This window comes from Quercus lobata, chromosome 5, assembly GCF_001633185.2.
Source record: "Quercus lobata isolate SW786 chromosome 5, ValleyOak3.0 Primary Assembly, whole genome shotgun sequence".
NCBI classification, from domain to species: Eukaryota; Viridiplantae; Streptophyta; class Magnoliopsida; order Fagales; family Fagaceae; genus Quercus; species Quercus lobata.
Genome location: NC_044908.1, coordinates 71,729,011 through 71,741,856, shown reverse-complemented (window position 1 = coordinate 71,741,856; position 12,846 = coordinate 71,729,011). Strand labels below are relative to the sequence as shown.

The 12,846-nt window shown below is 31.9% G+C and overlaps 1 protein-coding gene across 1 annotated transcript; it reads right to left on the bottom strand.

Moving 5' to 3' along the window:
• Window positions 1-748: 748 nt before the first annotated feature.
• On the bottom strand, window positions 749-2,248 carry LOC115988630. Its single transcript, XM_031112210.1, has one exon. The coding sequence runs from the start codon at window positions 1,988-1,990 to the stop codon at window positions 962-964; it is 1,029 nt and encodes a 342-aa protein (XP_030968070.1). The 5' UTR covers window positions 1,991-2,248; the 3' UTR covers window positions 749-961.
• Window positions 2,249-12,846: the final 10,598 nt, after the last annotated feature.

Genomic DNA, 12,846 nt, shown 5'->3' with positions numbered 1-12,846 from the left:
TCGGAAAAGAAAATCTAAGGTCTAGCTTGTTAAAACTTAAAACTTACAAAAAGACAGCGTTCCACTGTTTACATAAGTTAAGTTTTATTGACTAATGAAGTCAACTCATCTCGATGAGTTTAAATTTTGATCCATATTTTTATATTCCAATATTGTTAATTAATATTCTTTGAACCAAATAGTATCTCCTATTCTCCTATTCCATAAGCAAAAGAACACGGTATATTTTAGCCTTCATTAAACAGTAAATTCATATTTTAATTAATTTCATTGAATAAAAGAATATAACAAAACTATCCTAGAAAACTTTTACTCATAATTTTTTGTTTTGCATTTGAAAGGGGGAAAAAAATTCTGCATTTGGCATGCCTTAATTTATAAATTAAAACAATTTACTTTCCTAAGGTGCAGCTTATTTTTATCTCATCAAAATAGTATATACTAAACTCACACTAAACAAAACTAGTAGGTCATTAAACAAGTTTAGTGAAAAGAAAAATGGAACAAACTTTGAAAGCAAAGAAAAGTTTAACAACTTTCCCCTTTATCTTTACTTTCCTTTTGCATAGAATCTCCTCGGTCAATTTGCACATGAAAGAAAGAAAGTAAATGCATCATTTGACTAATAACGTACACAAAATTAGCAAATTGCTATGAAAAAAAAAAGCACATTATAGTGCTTAGAGAAATATAGCAATAAGTACAAGCATTTTGAAAGAGTATATATCACCTCTCATCAAATATTGAGATACAAACTACTAAACACAATAAGCAAATTCCATATTAAAAAAACTACTACTTTTCTTGGTTAATTACATATGAAAGAAAGAAAGAAAACAAAAAACTAATTCTCTTTTTACAAGAAAAAAAAAAAAATCAAATTCACTTCAGCAAAAGTAACATAAATAATCTCTCCAATGAAAATAAATAATTGTTATAATGATAATTAGTAGATAACTTTTCAATAAACCTTCTTAGTGAAAAGGCTTCGCAGGTTAAAAAGATTATTACCAGTACTGTTACTTTCACCGCTACTCCCACCAGTAACAGTTTTACGGTTATTGTTACCGTCACCGTTACCGTTACCGCCGCCGCCGAGTGCACTCTGCTCGTCGCTTCTACAGCTCAAATGGTGCCGATACCCAATGCACATCGGCACGTTCAAATTCAACACCTTTGTTTTGGTGGTGGGCCCACCGCTACTACTGCTTGGTACGGTTCTGGCTCGGCGCGTGTCCGACACGTCCTTCTTGTTTGTCTTTTCGGAGCTCCGAAACAGAGGGTCGGAGTTCTTGGAACCCGAGCCGGATCGACGGACTTGCCAAACGGGGCTGCTCCGACCCAGATGGACTCCGGGTCGACCCGGACTGCTCGGCCACTTCCTCGACTTGGACTCGCCTGCTGAGTTGCTACGCGAGCATGGCGCGCTGTTAACTTTCCGGGTCGACCCGGAATTTAGTTTGGGTCGGGTCGTGGCTGTACCGGCGGATCTGCTCCGAGAAAATGGCCATATGTTGATGTTTAACTCGGCTGAGCTAGCTCCGGCGGTGTTACTCTTTCTCTCCTTATCAACTTTCTTTTTCTCCTTCTCTTTCTCCTTTTCTTTCAATTTATCGTCTTGATTTTTCTTGTCACTCTTCTTGAAAATGTCTCGCCATCTCTTTGACGCGGAAGAGGCGGCGGTTGACTCGGAGGCCGTTATAACGGCAGACAACAACTCGGGGCCTGGGCCGGGTTCAGGGTCCGGATTAGAGGAGGGAGGATCCGGGTCGGGTTGAGGAGTTTGGATGAGACGGTGGAGAGGGAGGAGAACACCGTTGTCAAAGAGTTGGTCAGCTGAGAGGAGATTGGGCTGTGGGAAAGATGGGTTTCGGACCATCCAGAACTCGAACTCGGGCGATGTGGAGCAACTGCCTCTACTTCTTCTTCTTCCGCTGCTGCTTGGTGAGAGGATTTGGGCCGCTGCTGGGCTCAGCGTTGGGCTCTCCATTGAGAGAGAGAGAGAGGTGGGTGTGGGTGTGGATGTGGATGTGGATGTGAGCGGTGGGAGTTGAGAGAACTTTCTTTGTTTCTTTCCTAAGGAGCTTGGAGTTCAGAGTTTCAGTGCAAGTGACCCTACAAGCAATAAAGAAAGCAGAATGAGTAAGTTAAGTGAAGAGATAGGGAGAGGAGAGGGGGGTTGGGGGAATAAGAAGTGGAGTGCAACCAGGAAGAAGAAATGTGATGTAGTACAAAGTAAAAATAAAAATAAAATAAAAAACATGGGAAATGATGATATTTCATATTTGTTTTGTTTCTTTATGGGGGATGAATGGATATAGTCATATAGCTGCTTTTTTTTTTTGGTTGAAAATGTTGAAGTGATCGATTATGAAAGATCTTATATGGATGTAACAATAATAAAATATAATATTTGATAACCAATGTTTGAAAGATATATATTAAGATTGTATAGGGTTGTAAGTAGGAGAGTTCATGGGTCGAGTAAAGTTAGGTTTAAACTCAATTTAAATACATTGGGTGAGGGAGGGTAGAACTTGTCATTGATAGAGTAAAAATGGTGGCTTGACAGCACAAGTGTCTATAAGTGGTAGTTGAATGCCGTAAAAAACCAACTAAAAACAATGATAATTGCAAATATGATGACAAAGAAACATCTAGGGACAAGGAGAGCCATAGATCTTAAGAACTTCGTCCAAATGTGTACCATATTTGGGTTAAAACATGACCATAAATCAAGGTAAGGGGAGATGGGTCGATCATGTTAGATTCTCAAGTGGGAAAATCAACACTTGACTGATAAGAGGTGGGTTACAAGGTAACCAACCTATTAATGAACATCTACCGCAATCAAAACCACTCAAATCTCAATGGGTCGATTCGAGTCAAGCATATTTTGGGTTGGTTTAGGCTAGTGTTTGTACAATCCTAGTTGCAAGCACTTTATCAATTGAGTTCAACCATAAATAACCTAAGCACTAAAAGGATTCAAATAACATTAGCAACTAAATATCTTGAATATATATATATATATATATAAATAAAAGGATGGTTTGTCTTGAAAAATTCTATAATCATAATAAAAATTATTTGTTAAACCAATATCTAAAAGATATCTAAATTAGATAAGAATAAGGTAGACATACTATCAAATCAAATGAGTTTAGCCATAACTAAACCTCAATTCTACTCTACTTGAGTCTAAATAAACATTAGATAATCTACCTAGTACCTACTAAAAACCAAATTTGTGCCCTCAAATATTCGAAGTTAACACATTAGATCCAGCTAAAGCATATAAGAGTGATTCGTAATATGTACTATACTGAATCATTTATGTACTTTTTATTTTATTATTATTGGGTGAGTTCTAAATCATATAGGTATGGTTTGTGGTTAGAGAGGGTGGCTAAATTATTAAGAGCTGTCTAATTCTGGAATCTTGGTTGTTCGCGAATCATATTCCAATAAAAAGGTTGTTAGATAGATTGATGTCATGGAAGTGAGATAACGCAAAAAGTGATGAGGCTATATATCTAATAAGATAATCTCTCCAAAGTAAAGGGTGGTGTCATGTCATGGTGTCATGGTGTGGGGAAAACCAAGTTGCTCACATTCATGGTGATGGATCTTCCTCTTCTTTTGCTTTGTAATTTTTTTGAGCGTTGACATCCACCACCATCATTGTCCACCACTGTGTGTGATCCACAACCTTTGTAGTTTGTAGTGTCTCAAGCGCGTGGTCCAACTTATACCTACGATGGTGTAGAAAAAGACAGGACAAAATTCCCTTTCCAAAAAGGAAAAAAAAAAACCCAATTCTCTTATATATAATCCAATTTGATATGGGGTCCATTTGTAAGAGGATAAGTTTAGATTAATTTTTAGTATATACGAAATTCAAATTCTAATATTTTATTTGAAAATAATAAACTTCGCATGTTGAGTTAACTAAAATCTACCGAAAGAGAAAATATTAATCAATGGCATGAGAGAACAATAAAATTACATATAAAAAAATCTTAAAATTTAGAGAAAGAACAAAGTTGTCTCCATTATATATATATATATATATATATATATAAATGTTGGGTTGAGTTTTAAGACTTTAGGTTTAAATGTATTAGAACTTCATTTTATAATGTTGGTAAATCATGATCAAAACGTTTTAATCTTGTTTTAAACTTGTTCAAAGTATGTTTATGTGTAAAGTTGAAATCGAGTGTTCTGCAGAATTTATTGTGTAAATCTATCTGGCTCGATCGATGGAGAATTATATATATATATATATATATATATATATTGATATGAGCTTCCGCAGGCTGTGAAGGGTGTATGAACTATGAAGCCAATCTTAGCAACATCTTGCAGGGATTGGTCCCTCCGTAAGGGCCATTGCTTGGGAAGTTTATGTCTTCGTGGAAAGACATAAAAATGGACACCTTTGTCAATAACCAGAGAAAGTTAAGGGGCCCCCAAGTACTAATGCCAACATTGAATCTCCACCATTGATGGATCAACTGCAAAAGATACCATTTTCAGTTTTAGACCCAAAATTTAAAAAAATAGGGTCCACAACAATTTTTACAATCTTTTCTTATAATTTATAACTACCGACTTGACATGATGTAATTGATGATAACAAAAGTAATGTCAGTAGAAAGTTTGTGTTAATTTGTTGTCATATACCTAACATCACTGTTTTTGGAGTAAATGCATGCAGAGCATAGATTTAAATCACACTATTTACAGAAATTTTTAGGTAGTGTGTGTTAAAATGTACACTTGCAATGTACTCAACTAGCCTCCAAAATAGCCTGTCAACAACCATTAATTTTGTACCATAAGATGAGCACAAGATCGTAAGCATTAGGGTTTAAAATAAAGATCACAGGGTTTGAATCTGCAATATGAAATATGGGTGTACAAAATGACAACCCAGGTGGACCCAAAATGTGTATATAAGGGTGATGGATTAGTGTTTGTGGTCTACCAATTAAGCAATGGTGGTGAAGGTGATAGCCCGTGGGGACTTTGGAATCTGACAGAGATAGAGAATGGTTGAGAGAGATTTTTTTTTGGGGGGTTAATGGCGTTTGTTTGTAGGCAAAATGATGAGCCATGTGCAGGCAAAAACAGCATTATTACATTGATGAGAAAGGTCCCACGCCAAACAGAGCCTTTCCTTTCTTGATAGCAACTGCCTCGTGTTTTCGTACCCTATTAGTTAACACTGTTCATGCTCTCTAAAATCCTCTAATGATCCTGTGCACAAACCTCATAATGATAACATGAATTTGTTTACCCATACACCATGTGATTGTCAGGCATGATTGTCTATTATTCGTCTGAGTTATTATACTCTAGGACACCTTTATTGATAATTATGTGAAATTGAAAGAGGTGGGGATAACATGAAAATCTAACACAAAAAATCAAAATTAAGATTGTGACATTTAAATTGATTCTTGGTGTGATGGTCACTTTATAAGTACACGTTTTTATAGGGTGAAAAGTAAAAGTCACGATTCAAGTTTTCAAAAGTGAATTTCACATGTACGTATAGTTAAATTAAGTTAATGTAGAATTTCTATTTCGGAAAATAAATATGTGATACATAAGAATAAAGATTTTTATACATTTTACTCAAAAAGAAGAAGAAGATATTTTTAAAATTTTATACAACTAAAGCAAAAAGGCATGTTAAAGTAAGAGTAAAAACAAATAAATAAATAAATCAGCATGTGTGACACAAACTTCACATTACTGGACCAGATTTTTTTCTCACTAGTTTTCTACAGAAATTCTCATTAGCTATTTCTTACTTCTTGTCACTTGTATGTGTTTTGGTTTCAAAATTAATTTGTGCTTCAGAAACATGTTGAAAGCAGAATGCTAAATACGCTAATTGCTAAAGCCTCAATACCATGGGGGGAAAAACAAAAAGCATAGGGACAAAATATGGGAGTATGTTTTTAATAATAATCAGATTTCAATAAGATAAAATTAAGATTTTCTTTACTTTTAATAAATTCTAGGATTTTGATAGATTCAAGGAACCACTTATTGATATAGTGATTTACGTTTAAGTTACAATGATATCTAAACTTTGACATTGTCGTTTTGCGTTAGCTAGTGTCTTCCAAGTTTTAACTTAAGAATATCTAAACTTTGACATTGTCATTTTGTGTTAGCTAGTGTCTTCCAAGTTTTAACTTAAGAATATCTAAACTTTGACATTGTCATTTTGCGTTAGCTAGTGTCTTCCAAGTTTTAACTTAAGAAAATAAATTTTATATTGAAGTATGTTGTGTGAAATTATAGTTTGTAGTTCATGACTACTTGGCTAGTTAAAATTTTGAGATTTATGAAAAACATTAGACCTCTTACAACGGTTTTCTACCAATTTTAAACAATTTGCAAATTATTGTCCAAGTGATTAGTTAAACACTTTCACAAATAATGGAATGTTAGGAATCCATGGGTAGAACTGACCTTTATAAATTGGCTTGTAAAGGAAGGCTGCCCAAGACCTTATAAACACATGGTTAAGCTTATATTTAATCCATGTGGAACACTAGAATCATAACATATCATCACGCTCCGCAGCCAACAGTTATTTTAATCTAGCCTCTAGGTCGCCCCCTCCAAGATCCAACCACAAAGCCACAACTCATTTGATCACATAATCAATGAGCTACACTTGATTACTTAGGGTGGTGGTTGGCTCTGATACTAAATGTTAGGAACTCATGAGTAAAACTCACCATTGAAAACCGGCTTGTAACGAGAGGGTGTCCAAGAGTTTATAAACACATAGTTAAGCTATATTTAATCCATGTGAGACATTAGAATCATAACATGGAAATAAGGTAGTAATCAAGTAATCATAGCAAAATTCAAACACGCAAACACCGTGAATTGTTTACAGAGTGAAAACTCAAAATGGAAAAAACACACTGAGCTATGCCCAATTTATAAAATCCACTAAGAAGATAGTCGCGATTATATAACTTACAACATCTCTAGTATATGTAAATGTTTTTGTATAAGAGCTCCCTGCTTCTACTGGCAACATGTTGCATTAGTTGCTTCTCTTCCCAGCAATCCAGTGACACTAGTTAATTGGCTAGGACAAATTTCGATCTCTTGAATACTTGATGGCCTTGAAGATTTATGATTACATTTATGGTTTCCAATTGATTCTCTACACTTGGGATTGATAAATAGTGTTTGGATGAATCTCCTCTAAAGAGTATGACAATATAGAGAGGGTGAAGGTTGTGAGGCTACTCTAGGAAAACTCTCTCAACCAATAGTTGAGCAAGTTTCATATGAATTGTTACTCAAATTTAAATTTTGACCATCTCACTCGAAATGTTTCTTGACACGTTGAATCTCACTTGATCGAGATTCTCACCATCACACTTTGAACTCTTCCTTATAAGCAAGAACCTCAATGACACAATGCAATTACAATTGAAAAATTTTTGACATGAAATTTTGCCAAAATAAAATATCATGCATAGCGCGCAGTTCTTCCTACGAATGAGAATGATTAGACAAAAATTATATATAGAGGGCTACTTAGGATCTCTATCTCTCTCATACATATAAGCAGGACAATCTTTAATTGAATACTTTTGACAAAAAGAACAAAAGAAATGGGAAACAGAAGCATATAGCTAGTCTAGTTGGTGCCTTGGTGGTGGGCAGGTGATTTCAAGAATGACAATAATATGACAATGTAAGAATATAGTATATAGTATATACCAACCATTTGTGGTGCTGTACAAAATTTAGTTGTGGTGACAACAGCTGTAAGTAACTCAATGCTCCTTTTAAGAATTGATGTGCATTTTAATGATAGAAAAATTATGCTAATCCCATTATTCTATATCATGACAAAATACTATAAGAATCATAATTGTCTTTGGTCGGATGAGATTAGGGACTAAAGATATGGTTTTAAAAAAAGGAAGAAGAAGAAGACAATTCATTATTTTTTCTTGAAAGGAACAACTTTTGTACTTGGCAGTCTGTAACAATGAACCACATTGACTAGTTTTATATTGATGAAAACGTAAGAAATAAATATTAGAGATTGTTAAACATATGAGATAATAATGTGGCATGAGTGGTGTGGGGAGGACCTATTAGATTTCTTGTTGCTTTTGATGAATTGGACTTTTTTCTTTCTTGGCTGAAATTGCTTTGGATGGACTTAGCTTTTGAGACAATGGTGGACTCGAATTAATTTCCAAATGCTGATGTATCTATTGTATCACGTGAGGTTTGCAAGGGTTGGGGGGAAAACAGTCACCATCAATTAATGCCACTCCCTTTTTTGTGATAAAAAAAATATATTTGTATTAATTTGAATCAGTTTTTCTAGAAAGTTTATTTCTATAATTATTAAAAGTGGCAAAAAAAAAATGTATCTAAAAATTGAGGTTTTGAAAGGCTATGCATTAACAAACAAGTTAATAAACTAATGCAAAAAAGCTACTCACTAGACTTCTCATTCAAGATAACAAACTAATTAGCATTTTTTAATTTTGGATGATTTTAATCAGTGAATAATTTTTTTTATGCAAGCGAATAGCTCGTCTTTTCAAACACGTTCTTGTAATCAAATCACTTGTTTATTATTTGTATATCCTAGATTCTATAATTTATTTTAAAGATAATATTTAGTGTGCATTTGGCTAAGATTAAAAATTAAAATTATTTCATTATTTAACTTATTTTTACTACTATTTATGAGTTTCATTACACTTTTTGACACTATTTATGAGCTTCACTGTAAAATTTCAACTAATTTTTACATTTATCTACAGTACTTTCAGTAATAATTTTTCAATTTCAACAAAATAAACGATATCTAAACACACATTATTGATTTTTTTATCCATCCCTTTTAAACTTATCACTCTATATAATCAAATTTGAATTTATATTAAGGAATTACTATTGATTGTTTAATTACGTGCCATGTATCAGAATTAAGTTATCAAACTATACTTCAAAAAAAAAAAAAAAGAAGAAGAAGTTATCAAACTATAATTATATGTGTACTATTGATTTTAATTGAAAAAAAAAAGTTTAGTTTACTTTCAAGAAATGATGAAAAACCTTATGTAATATGATAAATGGAGCTGAAATTCAATTTCAATCTCAGTGGATCCTTAGTGAGATAGAATGAACAAAGTATTGACATAAAGAGGAACAAAAACAGCATTAATGCAGTATAACCCAAAAGTAAAAGGACAAAATTTATTTATAAAATTAGTTGTAGCCTAATGTTTCAACCTTATTCAAAAAAATAAATATTATTACATATTTTGAAAATCTAATCATTAAATTGCATATTATTTATGCTCTTAATACACATGTCGAAATTTGTGCCAATCGGATATTATTTACTACATGATCTATAAGTTTTTATTTTATGCATAATTTTAAATTACAAAAACTTGCAATTTAAATATTTATTGATAATATAGCCATTGATCTTTAATTTTTCTAGAAATTTTGCAAGTATGGAGGATATAAGAAGAAGATGTAAATCAATGGTAAATTTGTCAAAATTTACCTCCAATAAAAATATATTGAGTAAGGTTGTGGTCTAAAGTTACAACCAATTTTATAATTAAATTTTGTCAAAAGCAAAATCCTACTTCTACGAATTGACCAATAAGCTACTAGAGATGGAATTTCTCTATATACATATGGGATTCAAATAACTAAATTCAAATCTAAATGAGAGATCATACAAGGATTTGTCATATGAGATACATTCCTATGTATATATATTGTAAGACAAAACTTAGTATGTGTTATTCTCCCTCCCTAGAGCAATCAAATTCAGATATAATTTCTTCCAAGTTAACTTATAGTGCCCAATTGGTCATACCCAAAAAGTTAGATATAATTTCTTAAATCTTGAATCTACATTTTCTAATTAAAGAAATTATATCTAACTTTTTGGGTATGACTAAATATTGAATAGTTAATTTTAATTAGAAAATGTAAGATACAAGATTTATGCAATTATATCTAACTTTTTGGGTATGACTAATTGGGCACTATAAGTTTTATGGACTAGTTAAATTTAATTAGAAGATGTAAGATACAAGATTTAAGAAATTATATCTTACTTTTTGGGTAAGACTAATTGTGCACTATAAATTAACTTGGAAGAAATTATATCTAACTTTTTGGGTATGACTTATTGGGCACTATAAGTTAACATGGACTCACTAGTGACCACTATAGTAGTGCCTCACCCACTATATATGGCTCACTTCGAACCCAATACTACTAATGTAATACTAATAAGGGAAATTAACCTCGAAAAAATCCCCGAAGTAGGACACCTAAGCTAAACGATAATGGTTGTGAGTTTGGACAAAGCAAGCACATATGGGTTCAAAGCTCATAGCACTATGCATTGGGTTTCACCATTTTTTTCTCTTCCTCGTTCATCTCGTGCTTGACTTTGATACTTATACGAATTCTTCTGCATTACTCTTCTATTCCTTCGAAGTTGCTTTTATATTATCAATGTCTCTAAGCAAAAAAACTACTTATTTTATGGTGGTTTCGATGTGATGCCTACCTACCATTTGAATGTGGCTTTTCAAATTACAACCAAGTGCAATTATTCTCTTCGACGACTCTCACATGCAAGGCATAAATAAAGAAGTTTTTCCCCGTGTACGAGTGAATTCAAATTCCCTCAAGTTACTGTTTTTTCCAATTGCAAAAAGGGTTGGTGTATTATCAATTATGGTTGGTTTGACAAATGTATCAAAGGGTCTAGTTAAATAATATGACCTGGATGGATGCTAAGATGAGTCAGATGACCATGACAAACTTTTTCTTCTTCTTTTTTTACTCCGTAAGTGGTAAGAATATATTTACTGCAGGAAATATTTGATGTACTGCGTAGATTAATGAGACTTCAATTTGATGGACCTGCAGTAGCAAAAAGATGCTTATACTTTCTGATGATACCATTTACCAAATCTTGCTAGGAAGTAAAGAATAAAGAGAGAATAATAAGGGTTCGTGTTTTGGTTTGCTTCTTTGAAAATATTTTAGGGTTAAAGGTATTTGGATTAAATGAGAACTTCTAAATACTATCAGACAATTTTAAAAGTATTTGGATTACATGAGAAGTCCTAACTACTATCATATTAATTGCTTTAGAGGTTCTAGTGGTAGTGATTGATGGTCATCTCATGCCTTTATTTTAGTTGTAGATAAGGTTGCCTAAATAGGAAGTACTATTAATTTAGGGTTTTGTTAATGAGTATTCTAAGAGTATAATTTAAGAAATAACAAATATTTAATAAAAGTTGTAATTCATACTTTTAAAAAAGAAAGTACAATTATCAATAACTAGATGATGTCCTGCGCGATGCGCGGACTATTTTAGAATTTCATTTGAAATAATTTTTATATATATCAAGACCTACATATAATACTTATATTGTTGTATAATATTTATGTTTGCTTAAAATATTGTCGAATACTTTAAAACTTGATTTTATTAATTCATATTTTATTAAAGAAAATGTATAACACTTTAAGACTATAACACATTATAACTTTACCGTCGAAAGTAGATTTTATTTTTTAAATTAATTAAATGATTTTTAAATTTTTAAATAAGAATTTAAAGTATGAAATACTTTTATATCCTAAAATTACATAAATTTAAGCAACCTCCAAAACACTTAATTACTCTATTCTCACAACCAAAGACCTTAATTGTAAACACTCAATTCATCATCTCAATGAAATTAAGGAAATCATTTGTAAGTATCAACATAAATAGAACATGATTAAACAAAGAGAAATTGGTTAAAAACACATTCAATTATCAAAATTTAATTGTTTTTAGTTAGGCTTTCATATCCTTTTTTATAAAAAAAAAAAAATTGGAAAATACTTTGTAATTATTATCAATTTTTATTTTTATAACTATGGCTCATACTGCACAAAATAGTAGCAAAAAAACCTACAAAGAAACCTACAAATTATGAATTCTAACACAAAAAAAAAATAATAATAAAATAAAATAGCTAACTTCATAAATAATCAATTAGAATATTTCTTTTTCTTTTTCTTTAGTTTTAAAACAAAATACATTTATGACTTTCCAAAACCAAAATCTCAAACACCTAAAGACTCAAACCAAATCACAATCTTCACAAAATTCACAACGTCCAACTTCATCATCAAAACTATAAGCTATTGTCACTGAATAAAAAACGCAAGCCCCCTTCCTTGCAATGTTGGAGATATGCAGGTGTTGTTTAAAGGTTGAAGGTAAATGATATCACTTTTTGTTTGAGTGTATTTGAGATGAGATGGCATGAAGAGCTGTGGGCATATGTATACAAAGGAGTAGAAATTAAAAGGGTGAATGAAAATGCAAAGAGTTTTTTGTGTGTGAGAGAGAGGAAAAGTTTTGAAAAATTGAACCAAATGAAACAAATAGTAGTCTTAAAACTTTGAATAAAAAATGTAACAAAAAGTAATATTGAAACATTGAACCAAAAGAAATAAAGAATCTCTATTTAAAAAAAAAATATATATATATATATATATATGTATGTATATATATATATATATATATATATTTTATCTCTAATATGGTTTAAGAGTATTTCAATTTTTTTCATAGAATACGCCACATGGAAAAACCTTATACTCTCACATTGGATCTTTGCTTTTTAATATTTATAGATTTGCGCATTTTCATTGTGATTATGTGTATTTTTCTTGATATTTGATTAACATGTGCACTTATTAATTTCATTGTTAACCAAATCC

Excerpts from the sequence above, each read along its gene's own strand:
- LOC115988630 (XM_031112210.1), bottom strand. The coding sequence starts at position 1,990 with ATGGAGAGCCCAACGCTGAGCCCAGCAGCGGCCCAAATCCTCTCACCA.